Source organism: Condylostylus longicornis, unplaced genomic scaffold (assembly GCF_029603195.1).
Source record: "Condylostylus longicornis isolate FDR11 unplaced genomic scaffold, ASM2960319v2 ptg000001l, whole genome shotgun sequence".
In the NCBI taxonomy this organism is placed as follows: Eukaryota; Metazoa; Arthropoda; class Insecta; order Diptera; family Dolichopodidae; genus Condylostylus; species Condylostylus longicornis.
Window position 1 is genome coordinate 2,847,641 of NW_026577970.1, and position 18,531 is coordinate 2,866,171.

The window sequence follows — 18,531 nt, forward strand, 5'->3', positions numbered from 1 at the left end:
AAGGAATTGATAATTCTCCGAATATGTTTTTTAAGAAAAAAAAAAATTGTTAAAAATTAGAAAAAATTTCAAAAATTACACTTAATTTGTACTTTATTTGTGCAAAGCTGAGTGTTTTTTTTTTAAATTTTTTTTTGAAAATAAAAAAACTATTAACATTTTGTTTTGATGGTAATTTAAACACAATTATGATTGTATATTCAGTAAATAAATTAATTCTATTCATAAACTAGATTTATCATAAATTAAAAATTTTACCAATAAGTTATTGAAAAAAAAAAAAAATAAATGAACATATTATTATCACAAAAACATCTTTTTAAATTAAAAGTTTCATATTAGGTTTTCATTCAAGTCAAATCTATAAAATATTAATAAAATGGTGAAATTAGGAAATTTAAAATATTTACGTATATTTAATAAATTTTATTCAAATACTTTATCATTATTAGTATTTTATATTTTTGATTGCATTATTCAAAAAAAAAAAAAATTATCATTAGCAACCGTTCAATAAATTGAGTAAAAAGAAAATAGAAAGGAAAGTAAAATTAAACCTTTGTAGTAAAAGTTTTGAGGAAATAAAACTATTTTTTTGCAATATGTATATGAAGAAACTTTTCAACAAAGAATTATTGAGGTTCTTAGATTTGAAATAAAAAAAAGGAAAACAAAAAAACAAATGGAAAAATATTTTATATTTTAGCATATAATTAATATAATTACACCTACATAATTAAGTTTTAAGTATTTGACTAAGTGTATACTATAAGAAATCAAATGGACCCATCATTTTCAAATATTAATTATTAATTACACGATAAATTTTAATTATTTGTACGTTTAACCTGTAATGAATTGTATGAAAACATAAATTAGTTTTAGAGATAATTTCTTTTTTTTTTTTCAGTTAATGGAGGAAATTTATTTCCTTATTATTATTTAGATACCTCTTAAACAAGAAAATAAATGTCGAATTTCATTTTTAAAAAAATGTTAAAAAAAATATTATGTGAGTTTATTTATTGTAATCGTTTATCATATCAAATGTTATAGATTCCAATTAAACCCAAATGAAATTCACAAATTACCTACATTTTTTATTTTACTTTCAGTTTACAAGTATTTTGTAATTTTTTTGCTATTTGTTTTATTTTTTTTTGTACATACTAGTAATTTATTTGAAATGGTAAAAAAATTTGATGTTTTTTTTGTTTAAAGGTTTATATTACATGTTAAAATGAAAAACTAATTTTAAGTATAATTGAAAATATATTACAAAAAAAATTTTAATACAAAAGTTTTTTCATTAAAAAATAACAACTAACTGCCTGGGGAAGATTGAGTTATTTCTACATTAAACATTACATTTTAATGTAATTTCATATATTGAATATTGTTCGAAACATTATTACTAAAATAATTGAGAGGTTTTGACTAAAACTATTGTTCACTGTGGAAGTTTTAATGTCTACATTTCATTATCTATGGCAATTTACCAAAATCCTGATTAAGCTTTATGTGATTTATTTATCAATAAAATTGAAATTGCTGATTGAGTCAAATTGCTGTTAAATTTGTATTTTGGTGGAAGTCCAATGTCTTATAGATATATAAAAAAGTGCCATAGTTTTTTCGATGGTACAACGAATAAAATGGGAAAGAAGTAGTTTGAGTAAACAAAATTTATTTTATTATTTACATACACTCGAACAAATATTGACTTTTAATAAAGATAAAAAATAATAAATTCCATTTTTTTTCATTGATTTTGAATTTTAATTTCATTGATTTTTCATTGATTTTGAATTCAATCTATCATTTTTTGTAAATTTTTTTTTTCAAATAATTTGTCGTGCAATTTAATTTAAGATTTTTTAAATAAATTTGAATTTACTTTTTTTCAAAATTTTTAATTTAATATTCTTCATTTTCATCTTCTGCAAAACTTGAATCCATACCAACTTCTTCGTAATCCTTTTCTAAAGCAGCCATATCTTCTCTAGCTTCTGAAAATTCACCTTCTTCCATACCTTCACCCACAAACCAATGGACAAATGCACGCTTACAATACATTAAATCAAATTTGTGATCTAAACGAGCCCATGATTCAGCTACCGCTGTTGTATTCGCTACCATACATAATGATCGTTGAACTTTCGCTAAATCTCCGCCAGGTACAACAGTTGATGGTTGAAAATTTATTCCGATCTTATAACCAGTAGGACTCCAGTCAACAAATTGAATTGTTTTCTTTGTTTTTATTGTTGCAATAGCGCTGTTTATATCTTTTGGAACTATATCACCTCTATATAACATGCAGCAAGATATGTATTTACCATTACGAGGATCACACTTAATAAGCTGGTTTGCAGGTTCAAAGCATGCATTAGTTATTTCAGCACATGTTAATTGTTCATGTAAAGCACGTTCAGCAGAAATTATAGGTGCATAAGTGACTAATGGAAAATGTATTCTAGGATATGGTACCACATTTGTTTGAAAATCATTCAAATCACAATTTAGAGAACCATCAAAACGTAGAGATGCGGTTATTGATGACACAATTTGTGCTAATAAACGATTCAAATTGGTATACGTAGGTCTTTCGATATCTAAATTACGGCGGCAAATATCATAAATTGCTTCATTATCTACCATAAATGTACAATCAGAATGTTCCATATTGATATGAGTATTTAAAACAGCATTATATGGTTCAACAACAGCAGAAGCAATACATGGTGCTGGATATATACCAAATTCTAGTTTCGTTTTTTTCCCATAATCAATTGATAAACGTTCCATTAATAATCCAGCAAAACCAGATCCTGTACCGCCGCCAGTTGAATGAAATATAAAAAATCCTTGTAAGCCAGGACATTGATCTGCTAATTTTCGTATTCTGTCCAAAACTAAATCAATTATCTCTTTACCAATTGTGTAGTGTCCGCGTGCATAATTATTAGCCGCATCTTCTTTACCTGTTATAAGCTGTTCTGGATGAAATAATTGCCGATATGTTCCAGTTCGGACTTCATCGATAACTGTTGGTTCTAAATCAACAAAAATTGCCCGGGGCACATGTTTTCCACATCCATTTTCATTGAAAAATGTATTAAAAGATGATTCATCACGTCCACCACAATTTTTATCGGGTGGCATATTACCATCCGGTTGAATTCCATGTTCTAAGCAATATAATTCCCAACAAGCATTACCAAATTGTACACCACATTGTCCGACATGTATGGAAATTATTTCACGCATCTTGATTCAATTCGTTCAAAATAAATTTATGAAGAAAACCCTAAAAGTTTTTTTTTAGAAAAAATATGTACATATGTATGTATGTATGTACTTATATATTTTAAAAAATAAAATTAAATCCGCCTAAAATTTTCTAGATGTGAATTTGATCACAAAAATTTTTATTATAAATTTTTGATTTGATTTAATTAATAAAGAAATTTTTTTAAATTATTAGCTTACTACAAATCAAAATTATATTGATTATTGTAATAAATTCAGATAAATTGAGCTTTAATAAAAGCTTAGATATTTCGTTATTTTTGAAAATAGCAGAAATTCATTCAAATTTTAAGTTTTATTATGTTAAAATTGCCTACATTCAATTTTTATATGAATGAAGTTTACTATAGACAATTTCTGTTGAGTTTTATTCGAAAGTTTGGACTTTTGGAGAATTTAAAATGCGAAATTCGGAAAAGCTTTATTTATGGTGTATTTTTTGTTTTGTTTACATTTACAGTTATTGCAATCAATTTGTTTACTAATTATTGTTTATTCTTGTTCTGGCAAATTTTTTTTTTTTTTGGCTTCATTCTGCTATTAAGATGGTCTAAATTACGGTTCTTATTTATGTTTGTAAGAATACGAGTAGGCATCGTACTTATTTTACAATCAGCTTTTCATCTTCTTTTAATTTTAAATGAGTAATTTTATATTATATTGTACATACAATATGTGTACATATGTATGTACATACTTACGTATGAATTTGAATGAATTCGAGTGAACTTTTTTTTCTTCTCTTTTTTCTCTATATCACATGTTTTTCTATCGGTTTTTATTATTATGTTTTTTTTTTATCATTATTTTGGTAGATTTTTAAAGGGTAGACACTAGAATCGAATAGGTACATATATGATGAAAAATAATAATAATATGTGTTAGTCAATTTTTTGGTTTATAACGGTAAACAACTAAATAGCGGAAAATCGAAGAGCAAAATTAGCCGCGAAAACTAACGCATTTTACGTGAAATTTAAAAATAAAATTTTATGAGAAGTGAAATAAAAAAAAGTATTACTTATGTTAAAAAAATATAAAAAAAATTAAAAAGAAAATTAATTTTTATTCAAATTTTTTTGCGAGGGTTTTTGGAAAAAGTTGAATCTAAAAGTGTCCAAATTAATATTTAAAGTTGAAGAAATTAAACCATTGTTATAATTACAAATTCAGATATTTTACATGAATTAAAAAAATTGTGATTAAAAATAAAAAAAAAAGTAATCGAATTTGATTTTCAAATATTTTATGAATTTTCTATCAAAATATTTATTGTGTAAAAGTATAAATTTTTGAAAAATATTAAAAAATTGCTTGTAATATTAATTTTTTATACAAATTATAAATAAACTGCAAACATAATAGAATTGGTAAATATTCTTGTTTGGATTAAATCTTTGTTCTGATAGTAATATTAACGGTTTATTCAGCAAATTAAACTAAAATATTGATTAAATTTGTATAACTACTGTTAGTAAATAAAGGTGCGTTAAATTCAATTTACTTTTAAACTCTTTTCTTAAATTTATTTATAATTATTTATAAAATTTATTATATGTATATATATTAACAAAGTGTTATAAGCATCTGCATTGTTCATATTATTTTATAAGAAGATTTTGGTAAAGTTTACTTGCTTAATTGAAAAAAAAGTATGGTGAGTGAATAATTTTAATTTAAATCGAGAAAGAAAAAAATTAGTTACTTAAAATTATTTAGTAATAATTTTGGACGCTGAAAATTATTTTGGAATACATAGTTCGATAAAGCCAACAAGGGCTATTCATTTCTTTTGCCTCTTTACCGACTGTATTGTGTATACAACAAGTAGGTTAATGTGATGGCAACAAATTTTGCATATCGAGTTTTCGGTTGAAATGCACTTCTCCATAGTAGGGAAGTCTAAGTAAACTATTTTTAGCAACCTGTCGGTTTGTGTGTGCACGCGTGTATCTCAAGTTCGGCTGAATCGATTTTGATGAAATGTTATATATAAGTTTATTTTGACCATGGCACGGATTGATCAACTTTTGGGATATATCAGGGCTCGGGAACTGCGCTTTTTAGCGGGCCTGGTTTACATTTTTGACCATTTTAAAGAAAATATTCAACCGATTTGCTTGAAATTTCATATATAAGCTTCACGCGACCGCTAAACTATTTTGGAAGAAATCAGGCGTCAGCAGCTAGACGTTTACTATTGGCCAAATATATATTTTTGCGTATATAAAGAAAAATAATCAACCGATTTCATTGAAATTTATTATTTAAACTCTTCGTACTAAAACAATTAACATATAAATTTTTTGGAAAGATCAGGGCCCGAAAACTGATGTGCGGCCTGATTTTACATTTTTCACCATATCTACGGAGGGAATTGATGGAATATCTTGAAATTTGATATTTGAGTTCCGGTTATTACCAAAACTAACTGACGAGCATTTCATTGAATTCGGGTAGCACAAAGCAAAATTCTACTATTTACATTTTTTTAGGTATGTTAACTATATAAGCTTACTAATGTCCTAAAAATTGGAAAGAAGTATTTAACAGACATTTTTATAATATTCTGTAACACATTCACTTAACTAGACAATAAACATGGCGGTCGGTTATGTGCTAACCACATCAGATTTTTTTGATAATGTTTTCCATGAACAGCAACCTAAGGTGCTCATATTTTTAAAACTTATAAAAGATGGCGTTTGCAAAAATAAGTTTAATTCCAGAATGAGTTGTCCCACCGTTTCTATTTGTGTTAAAAAAGTAAATTTTATTTAAATATAGACATTGCCAAGATTTTGATATTTAGAATTGTTTAACAAATTTTTTTGTGTATTTACAAAATATGTTTACAAAAAGATAATTTACAAAATTATTGAAGTTATAAATTTACAAAATTGTACTGTTGAAGAACGCTGACGATTAATTCATTTTATGAAGTAATTTCACCTCATGTTTAACGCTGATTTCACTGCGACTTTTCAAATTATTGCCTACAGAATAGTTCATTGATTTCTTAATACCAATTTTAATTTCGAATTAAAATACATACATTTGATTAGTTTATACTTATTTGTTTGCAGGTGAACTATTATTAAATATTATATACAATATATTAAAAATTTTACTATATACAGAAAGGCACAAGAAAACTTGGAAATTAAGAATTGTTCAAATGTAAAGTGAATTGAACAAAGTAGAAACAAATTCCGTTACAATTTATTTTAACACTTATTTATGATTAATAATTATACTACATGATAACAACTACAACTTTATATGATATTCTCATAGATGTTCTACTTTAATTAAGTTATTTCGAATTATATCTGAAAATAATTTACTAGCAGAAATTTAAAATTTAATTCGATCTCAAGTAAGTAGGGTAGATTTTATTAAGAATGTATTATTATTTTCTATTTTTAAATCTAATAAAATGTACATACGCACTCATTGCGGTAATTCGAATACTAAGTATCATAATATTATTCTGGAAAGGATTTTAAATTATAGGACACATCTGTATGGTTGACCATAAAAGTAAATTAATTTTTTTTTATTTTGTGTCTTCTCTATTACACTTACTTATATAATATTTTATTTTTACTCTATATACATAGTTAATGTTCAATATAATTTTATTACAGACTGAAACTAAATATTATAAGAAAATAAACTAGCTATTATATCATTTCCTTTCTTTGAATTTAATCCTCTGGATGAAGAGTGTAAGGGATTATCTTAAAGTGAAATTGTAAGCTCTTATAGATTCTTTGTATTCATATACATAAGTGAATTGTTCAGCATGAATATTTTGTTTTGGAAATTGATACTAAAGTGCGCTTTTATTTAAATTAGTGAATTTATTTAATAATATGTTAGATACTTCCTAAAATAATTTACTTACAATTATATAATGTTCAATATATACTCGAGACAGGTTGCATACATTAAAATCTTCCAATTAAACGCGTAAGAGCTTGGAAACAATAAGATAAAAGAATGGAGTAAAGAATATTTAAATAACAGTCCTTAAATATGGTATTGCATGTAAAGCTATTATGAGTCTCTCAACTTACGTTTCCTTTTTCTTGTTTAAAGACAATATCATTAAGACACAAATGTATGTGTTTGTACATATACGCTAAAACTTCTTCAAGTTAAAAGGTGTAATATGATAAGTTTATGATGAATTTTTTATTTTTAATTATACTTAGTATGGGATTACAAATAGTGTAGATTACATAATTTACAAATGTGAGGCTCAACCTAAAACTGATTTAATAAAAAATTTTTTGGAAATTTAGAGAGGAGAAAATGTTAGGGTTTTGGTTTCATCATTTTTTGTTTCATATCTTCAGAAGCAATAATATTATACCGGATATGAAAACTACAAATATTCTTAAACAAAAATTTCAAATAAGCTTCTATATAGATTCTGTCGATTACGAAATCGTAAGGTATTGCTATATTTAACAGAGTTACAAAAAATTGATTGGTTCTTCATGTGATAGTGAAAATTTTATTATAAGTATAATAAATCACTCTGAAATACTTAAATTTTCTACAATTTCAGATTTTTCGCTTAAAATATTTTTGGTTATCATAAACGAAAATTAGATTATCTAAACCATAACTTAATTATGGTTTAAGGATTAGGTTAGAGTAGGTTAAGTTTTATATTTGTTGGTTTTTATGATTAAAATACTGAATTACACAACATAAACATTTAGTTCTTAGTTTAAATGTTACGTAGAAATTTATAAAGCAATTAAGTTTAGTTCATTATAAATTCGAGTTTCTTAATATTCCAACTAAACTAGTTTTCTTTCCAAGTTTAGTTGAAGAATTACACTTAGTTCCGAACTTATTGGTAAAATCTTGCCATTTCTTCTAGTATTATATATTACATAATTTTTATTTTACGTTTTTATTTCTAGCTTAATTTATTCAAATCTTACCCAAATTTAACACCACAGTTACATAATGAAAATTAGCCATCGATAAATTTTACGAACATATAGTTTGACTTTTACAAACCCTTCTTATATATATATAAACTTAATTCATGTTTAATTATTTACAGTTAAATGAGAAGGATATTTATTATTCTTATAAGTTAAACTCTGTTTTGTTAGAAATTCATCAATATTACGTGTATAAAATTCATGATTTCAATTACCTATTTTATTAATTTTTTTTATAATCTGAAATTTATCTTATTAAGGTTGATGGCCTTTTAGGGAACATTTCTTAGGAAGCGTTCCAAATACTACATACATAGTATGTTTGATAAGTTGAAAATTTAAAGATTTGTATATGCTTATGTGCATACACATGTAGGTACAAACAAAAATACATTTTCCTTTTTTACAAGCTATTTTCAAATTTTTTTGTTCTAAAAAAGTTCTAAATTTGCCAAATTTCATTTCGACATTGAAATTTGAAGGAAATATTTTTTTATCAATCTATTAAAATTAATAAAACATTACGATACTAGCTATGGAAAGGTATAGGGTAAATTAGAAAACAGCTTGTAAGCGTCATACAGACAGCTAATCGTTTCTTTTTATAGAGCCAATAGGTTAAAATATTATATGCGAATTTCACAAAGTTTAAATGATTACTTAAGAAAGCACAAGAATGAAAGTATTAAATAATCAGAGCAACAGTCTGTCTTCAGTCAGTGAACTATTAAAATGTCCCCGTAATCATTAAAGTTATCTCTTAAGAAGTGCTTTTTGTATACAATGAAATTTACGATGTTAATCAGCGTAATTGAAAAGAATGCGTAAACGTGAAACGTTTCTATTTATAGATGTTTACAATAAATTAGACTTATTAAATCTCGTTTTTCAATTCAAACGAAATTAATCAACTGAATTTAACTCAATAGTAAGATATAGGTCAATTTTATTTTTAATGAATTCTTGGTAATATTTTAGCTTTCTGATTTTAATGTGTTTAAGGATATTTCTATCAATGCTACATCCTTCTTATGTTTTATTAACCTTTATAGATTTATACTATCAAAGCTGGTAAACTACTGCTTTGTTCGGTGGCTATTAAATATTGTTATATTATATAAAGAAAGACGGGTCAGAAATATTTTTTAGGTTTTAATTCATTTGTTATTCGATCTATGCAAAACATTTAATGGTAATTAACCTACGAATATTTACGATTTTATTCTATTTAACCCTTAATCATTATGGTACATGTCACAGACGCACAACGTCATTTTTTCTTTGTGATTGCTTTTGAAATTTTATATGTACTTACCTCTTTTTATTGCTGTGTGTTGAGTTTAGCACCATATGTAATAATAAACTCAACACAACGGTTTAGTACCGTTATAATTTATTTGATTTTTGTGGGGTTATACTTGATTTTAATAACTTAGCGTTAAGTGTTATACGACAAGTTTAAATTGCGCCAAAAATTTTAATCGAAGACTGAGTATTTAATTTAATTTGATAATTATTTTTTTTATAATAAATATTCAAAAAAACAATGGGTCGATTGAACTAAACTAAAACTAAAACTATAAACTAAAAATGTAATTTTTATGAATTAATGTAATATTTTAGTTACTTTTTTTTAATTTGATTTTAGAATGTTAATTTCTGTTTTCAAATGAAGTCAAATTTGATATATATGTAAATATATGAAATGAAAAGGTACAAAAGACGTTCTGCAATGTTTACGGAAATTTTTTTTTGACCATTGTGATTCGTTCTATGATTATGAAAATTCGGAAAAAAAGATTTCATGGATAATTACGGTTTGAAATTTCAAATCAATTAAGATTTTGCTCGTCCATGAAAAAGAGCTTTTTGGACATAGAGAGTTTTTTAAACATAAAAATTTTTGAATTTTTATCATTACCGTAATTTTATGCCTATCTATGTTGGGTTTATGCATTTTCCTTAAAGATTATATAATAAGTCTCTTTAAAATACGTTTAAAAATAGAATGAAGGATGAAGATTAAATTGTTCAATTTTATTTTTAGTAATTACAAAACTTGAAAAATTATTTTCCCTAAAATATTAATACACAAATCGACTTACATACCTCCACTCTATTATTTTGAAATGAAAAAATATAGGCATGATAAAAAATTTTTAATAATTATTTTTTGTGTTTTATACATAAATAGTTTTAGATTAATTTTCATGATCCTTATCAAAAATTTTTGCGTGTTATAAAATTAATTTAGATTAAATGAAAATAATTAATCTGTCAATATAAAAAACATCAAATATCAAAGAGAATAAAACTTTGTCGTACCCAATTTTCCATATTTTTTGCGTTTCCCTTCCCTTGTATTAACAAACACGGAGAATGTTTTTAGTTAAAAATTTTCATTTTTTTTTAATTTTCCAATCAGTTTATGGTTATATAAGATTATCCTTGTGATATTATGTATTTATACATAAGCATTTTAAGAAAGCTGTTTATTATTAAAGGTTACTTTTATTGTTAAAAACGCAATACCTATCAAAATCGTGTAACTTGATTCGAAGAATGATGTGTCAAGAATAAATTTTAGAATTTTTTTGCTTATTTCCTGATAAAATGTTACAATTTTATTGGTGCAACACTCCTTTCGGACAAAAAGTTGTATTTTGATAATAGTGATTTGATCTGAAATTAGTATTACGCCGACAATTACTTTTCCTGAACATTTCATTTATTGGAATTTTCCCTTTTCGTTTTTAGAAGGCAAAATAGAAAACTATTTCTTTGAGTACTTATATTACGTGATTGAAATTTGAAGTAAAATATTTTTACTTATTGTGATAATTTTGAATTTTGATAGCTTTTGATGCCAAAAATCTTTTGATAATTGCTATAGCCCTGTTGAAAAAAAATAATTGAAAGCAAAACTATTAAAAGCTAATAAGTATATATATTTATATTTTTAGATATTATTTATTTTTACATATTTTTTATTGTTAATTTAACATCTGTTAAACCATAGCCGTAAATGCACTTCTTAAAAAAAAAATGAAATAGGAATTTTTTCAATGAAATTCTTAAGAAATTTCTGTTATTTTATTTTGAATAATTATATTATGTAATGGGATTTTTTCAAGACCAATAGAACTTGAAATTATAAAAGAAAAAATCAAAAAACAAAATTTTAATAGATTTTTTTTTTATTTGTAATTAAAAGATCAACAGGTGGCATTAAAATTTGAAAATTACTTCCTCATGATAATCGTGGGTCTTCTTTACAATTTAGAAGTCTAATTTTAAACACCTTTTCGAACAATGTGTGTCATGTGAAACGATTAAAACAAAGAAACCGTCACATGTTTCTGGTTTATTGCAGTAAGGTGAATGATTACAAACAGGGAATGATTAGAAAAGCGTATTATTTTGGGACAACTTATTTTATGGCATAATTTTAATTTCAATAAGATATCAAGGTTTCGACCACCATTTGCATTTATTGTTGCATCATGTTGAAACCAAATGTAGAGGGTGGATACGTTACGATTTTTATTAAATACAAGGAGCGCAGGGTTTAATTATCTGAGATACTAAGTTTGATGATGTATTTTTCTGGATGGGATGGAGTCTGTAGAATTGATATCGTTTAATTGTGAGTCTGATTGCTCAACTCAATTTTATAAATAAACGACTTTGTCAACTCTGTGATACCCGTACGAATTTGTTATCCTATGTGCGAATAAATATGCCATAACTGAATATGGGGCAGATTATGACTTTAAGTTGCCGTTAATTTTTGCAAAATTTCAGTACAGTGTTTTTCAAAATACTGTGGGTGCCAAACTACTATTCAAGTTGTATGGCAGCTACTAGAAAGAGCCAAGCAATTCGAACTTTAGGAAAAATCAAATTTTTACTTTTTATTTTTTTATTTTTTCAGTTTTTGCACGAATGTTTCAAATAATTTGGCACGAAATTTTTTGAAACATTGAAATTTTTACAGAATTTTGGCCAAGCTTTGATTTAAATTACTATGTACTTCTATGCCAATATTTTAAAGGCCCCAATAAAAAGTAAAATATAAAAAAAAACTCAATATTTTTAATTTTTATTGATTTTAAGTGCCTTATTATGCCCTTTACTATAGGCCTTTCAGAAACTGTTTGTTTAAAGTCCCCATCTTTTTTGGAACGGAAGTTACAATTCAAAAAAAAACTTGAATAAGTAGAGATCTCGAGAAAATTGGTTAAAATCCCTGTAATTCAGAAACCCTCGCGTCTAGTCCGGAACAAAAGAGTAACTCATTTTCGACCCTCTAACCGATGGTATATGTTGTTGTAAACCTTTCTGAATCACCCTGTATATATGTAAATGTAGATTATAAAATATGTACTTTAATGTATACGTAAATACATTTATTTCTTTATTTGAAAGTGAAAACTTTTTCACTCTCACAATAATCAGAAAAGAAATAACATAAAGTTAATTAAAAATACTTTTATTTAGTCCAATTATACAAAAAAGGGACGTATACAAGCAGATAATAAAGAATTTTGAAAAAAAAATTGCATTTTTGATTTTATTTCACTGTTTTATCTTATTTATTAAAATAATAAATTTCAAGAATTATTAAAAATATTAAAAGAAATAACCATAGCAATTATTAATTAAATCTTTCTTTGATTCGTATTCGATAATTATAATTTGAAGAAAAGCAATTTAATTATTATTAAATAAATAATAAGATCTTAAAGTGGAAACAAAATTTGAATAGAAAAACAAGTAAATTAAAGCACGAATCATTAATATTGTTCAGGGAAGTAACTTAAGTAATTAACTATGGTACTTAAAGTTTTATGGTAGCGAGAGCTCATGTTATTTAAATTTTATAACAGGATGATTCTGTATGAATTGTAGAATATTCTATTAAGGGTGTGTCACAAATCTTAAAGCCTTATGTAATTCGAATGAGTTCTAGGGTTATGATCTGTTTGTATAAAAGTATAAGACTCATAGCATATAAAGCCTTCAGTTATTAAAGATTTATAGTTCGTGCAAGTACGTATTAAAAGCTTGGTAAAGTATCTCAGAAATGGTTAATCATAGCATTTGCTCCTTATATATTATGTGAATCTATGCTCTAATTAAACGTCCTTATAAAGGTCAAAAACTTTTTTATAAAAACTTGCATTTCGTATTCATTAAGTTAATTTTAGTATTTTAGAAACGAATGTCGATTAATATGCTTTAACACAACAAACACTTGTTGATTACAAACAAGTGTTTGTTTATAAAAGACTATTACGCATTTTTTATGTACCAGAAACAGGAACGGGATAAACGTCTATTTCGCTCAAGTATTATAAAGAAATGGTGTTAAAAATCAAAAATAAAAGTGGCAAATATTATAGAATAGAAATGTGTGTATTCTATATACACAGCAAAACTATTATTCTTATCTGTTTCGGTTGTTCGAGTATCTTGAACAAATTTGAATAAAAAAAAGTTTCAACTGCAAAATTTTTTTCAATTTGATAAATTAAAATCAGATGTTAAGAGCTCATTTCAAGTGTTAAAGAGTGCTTTAATCTCGTTGGAATAAAGAAGGATTTACAAATTAATAGACTCAAGAAATGTTTAAATTTTCATTAAATTAATTTATGTATTTGCTACAGGTGTAAAAACGTCATCTTTATATTCGTTTTGAAAAATTATTTTATCTTTTTGTTCCTAAACCACTTAACATTATAAGAACATTATTATCTATGACATTTTTAATCTGAATTCATTTTTGTCATATTTATATTTTAAATGAAAACACATTAGTTCCAATACATCCATATACGCACATTACATATGCATATTTGAGATAAATGTCAAAAAAACAAGAATAGAATAATCGTAAAATAAATTATTTGCCATTCATAAATTATATTTCTATTTCATAATCCTAGTGATATCATTACATTTTATATATGTAAGTATAAGTGTCAAATTCTGTTTAATTAATTATTTAAAGATAAATGACATATACTTACACACTTACAACTTCATCCATATGTAAATTGTATATGCATGAATTTTTTTTCTTTTTTGTAAAAGATTGAACAATAAGGTTTAATGTTGTTGATTCTAGTATTGAGACAAGATGAAGCTATTGTCAAAAAATTGATTAATGCAAAATAAAAAAGTTTTGGTTTTTTTTTTTTATTAATGATGCATACTTATGGGGGATTCAGTCTCAATTAATTTTGTCAATAAATTTTTATATTAAAACTTGCTCCCTATTATAAGAAAATTCTACATTAAAAATGGACGGTAAAAATTTTTCTTGTGAGATGAGGAGCCGTTCCAATATTTGGAAAAATGATTTTTACTATTCTTTCTTCTATTTTTACCTCAGATAGGTGTTCCCTTAGTTCATCTATTTAAGAAAATCATAGGTGAATATTAGGATGTTTGATAGTTGCTTTAAATTGATTGTTACTCAACGTTAGTTATACAATTTATTTTTGGTTCTAGAACAACACATTTGACTAGAACAAAAAGAAACTATGCGTTTTGAAAACCTTATTTCGTACATAAGTACATACATATACAGACATTGTGTACTTACTGTATTTTCCTGTTTAATAGTTGATATTTTTACGCCAATGTAATCGTTTTTTTATTATAAAATTTTATTTATGGTGAAGTACTTGTCAAATTTGTAGTTTGTTTCAAAATATCCTTCAGGTTTCTAAATTTATTGTAACCTCATGGTTAAATTGTAATAATTGGATACTTATATTTAACAACAACAAAATTATATTTTTTTTTAATTTTCAGAAAAATTAATTACGAGTAACAGTCTAGTAACGTTAAAGTAACAATAATGTTACGCATCACTTCATTCGTCGCATATTTCTAGCTCTGGACTGTACTAATATTTTTTAAAGCGTAATGTATTTAGCACTACTATGATAATTTAAAATCTGAATTTGTAAGAGGTTATATTGTTAAAGTTCACAATTGAAATTTTATTTTGAATGTTCAAAAATCGGATAATCTCCATTTTCTTAAATTTAATAAATTATATAGAAATTGTGTTAAAATTATCAAATCATTACCAAATCCGGTGTGGCTAGAGCTTTGAAACTTTGTGTTAATGCAACAGAATGAAAATTCTTCTTTTAAAATTTTCAAGCCGCTATAGCAAATAATTGAAATTCAAGATTTTGGAAAAATTTCCTTAAACTTCAGACTTCATAGTTTGCAGTAAAATAAAAAATTTAAAAAATCATATTGTAAGGAAAATTTTTTTTATCATTGTACAAGATAAAAATCTCAATTTTATTTGTGACTTCAAATTTATCTTAATACAATATTTCTTTTCTTAAATCAAAATAAAATTTGAAATTTATTACCTTTAAAAAAATCGAAAAAAGTTGTAGGTGAATTTATTTTTTTGAGTAAATTAAATCAGTATTGTAAAACCAAAAATTTAAAAAGGAACCGTAAAAATTTTCTTAGTATAAGAATAACAAATACCAGTATGTAAAAATTTTTTGGAAATTTAATATGTATATGAAACATTTTTCAATTATAAACATCAAATTGCTCATGCAAACATTTACGTATGTACCAGAGCTCAATGTAATTTTAGATGATCTGGAAATCAACACACTTAATCAGATCAATAAAATTCAGATTATTCAATAGCTGTCTTAAGTAGGTTTTGTTGTGAGTGATACCTGGGTTGTATGAAATACTGAAATGGAAAAACTGCTGTTTTTGAAGCACTTGTATAGCATTGTGAACGTAATTATTTTTTAAATTTTTGATAGATTTTTTTTTTTTGTATCTTGATTTCAGTTGATTTTTGTGGTTTTTAATTATAAAAAGTTTTGTACTTGATAATTGCCAAAGATTTATATTAAGTCAGAATACATTAAAATTATATTGAGTTTTATATTGTGTTACGTTGTGAATAAAATTTTCTAACCCTGATATTAAGAAACTCTTATTTATATAATTTTAAAGATTAAAATTTTTCATGGAAAAAGTTTAAGGATCAATATATTGTTATATTATTTTTCGATATTTACTTTTATTTACAATTATATATCAATAATGCTTTAATACAATTGAAAGCATGGCAAGTTTTACAAACAATGTATATATGCATGAATTCTTATTAATTTAATATTATATACATACAACATACCTCATATATTTACAATATATGTGCATACTCGTTTTATTTCTACAGAAAATTGTTCACAAAATTCTTTTAAAAAATTCTTTTAGACTAGATTCATTCTATATTTTTCAATTTTCTCGATTAGTCATTGGAAAACTTTTGCGAACAGAAAAATATTTTGTTTTCAATGGTCTATTTTTTTAAAAGAATTTATCTTAAAATATTGACCCATAAGGAGTAATTGGATAATTGGATAAATCCGAAGATATTTAAGTAAGAGAATGGAATGCATATTCTTCATAAATGAAAATGATTTGTAGCAATTTATTTGCCCTTACAGTTAATGTTATAATTTTTTTCGATAAAGTTTATTGGATTCAATTTATAATAATGATGTTGTTAACATAGATATATCTTGGTAACGACATCATTAAGTATTACTATAATATTCGTATAACAGCGAAAATGTTTTCAACACAGTAAAAGAAAACTAGAACTCAAAGGATTATATAGGCGGGTACTTAAGGTTGAAAATAAATATCTACAAGCCTTAAGGGCTTGAGGCATAAATGTTTCCCTTTCTCATTTTAGACTATAACAAGAAGGGGGACTTAGGCTTCAATACAAACAGTTTGAGTTCATTTATGTATATTTGTATTGCGTTTGCCATACAGGCACTCTAAGTGCCATTTATCTTGACACCTCCCATAATTATGTCTCATCTATACCAATTTTTAATATCTTTAACTTTAGTTCTTATATAAACCATAAAAAAATATACATGTGCATGTACATATATCGCATATGTATATATTCAAGTATTTGATAAAAGAAACAAAAGTCAAAATATTTCAAGATTTTTAATATTAGACACAATATTGTTTTTCCAATTAGAAAAAGTTTCTTTTTTAACGTTATTTAATTTCATTTAATTTTCCCATTTATTTTCAATTTATTTGAAGTTCATTAAAAATTCCTTTATTTTCTATTTTCAATTATACAAAATATTAAAATCAATGAACTGAGATTAAGTGATTCTTCTTTTAGAAACTTGTCATTTCATTGTTTTTGCAAAATAAAAATAAAAACATTAAAATTTTCTTTTTCATTCTTGTATAAATTTTTTTATTTTGTAAGATTTTAAAGGTAATATTTTTAAAGGAAATTTAATTTTAGGGCTTTCAATACTATCAGTAATAAAATCTTAAATTTTCATTTAAAAACATCGGAACAAAGGGATCAAATAATAATTGGAGTTCGGGAAGGAGGCCATTGTTCATTTCAATTAAATTAAATGTAGGTAAAAATAATTAACAGAAAAATGACAGATTTGGTTGCTTTTATGTTACTGGAATAGTATAAACTGTAATAATGAATGACTTAATAAAGATTATTGTGAATAAAATAATTGTTTGAGCGATAATAATCAATACACGCTTTCAAATTAAATTATATGATGTTTAGATAACATAAACAGTTTACAATTTTTATGATGGCAATATATTGATACGCGAGTATTAAAAATTAATTTTCGGTTCAAAACTATAAAAACCGGGTAAGTCTAGATTTTTATGTGAATAAAACAAATAAAATAATTTGGTTATATTACAATTAATTTCGTATTTCATTGAAAATTAACTTCAAATTTAGCTTCTATGCAACATTTCTGCGCCATATAGATTTTTAATTAGTTTCACTATGCATGTCACTATGTGAAAACTGAAATTATGTATGTACTTTATAAACTTCATGTATTATAAAGTACAATAGAATCCAGATGAAAAATTAATTATTTTTACAAGTAAATTTTTGATTATTTTTCGTTATAAAACTATTCGTTATAAAAGGCTATTATTTCTCTAGCATAAATTTTGTTCTTAATTCCGTTACAATCAACCTGTTCAAATAAAGAAGTGAGCAATACAAACCAAAATGATACAGCCTCTATCTTTTTTCGAAAAGTGTACCTTTATATCTTAAATAAATTAATTAAAGCCTAACTGCAATAATTACAATTGATGTCTTAGTACAAAGTTTGGATACAGAAAATTTATTAATTCTGATGATAATTCC

At 24.7% G+C, this 18,531-nt stretch overlaps 2 protein-coding genes across 2 annotated transcripts in view; one reads left to right on the top strand and one right to left on the bottom strand.

Annotated features, from left to right (window-relative positions):
• Positions 1-1,917: 1,917 nt before the first annotated feature.
• On the bottom strand, positions 1,918-6,324 carry LOC129618841 (tubulin alpha-1C chain-like). Its single transcript, XM_055533863.1, has 2 exons — positions 6,313-6,324; positions 1,918-3,270 (listed from the first exon to the last, which is right to left on the bottom strand). Exons 1-2 carry the CDS (start codon positions 6,322-6,324, stop codon positions 1,918-1,920), a joined length of 1,365 nt encoding a protein of 454 aa, XP_055389838.1.
• LOC129618849 (relaxin receptor 1) overlaps positions 4,695-18,531 on the top strand; it is a 100,833-nt gene continuing 86,996 nt past the window's right edge. The window contains exon 1 of the mRNA XM_055533874.1: positions 4,695-4,796. The gene's annotated coding sequence lies outside the window, so the exon portion shown is untranslated. The remainder of the gene's footprint in view (positions 4,797-18,531) is intronic.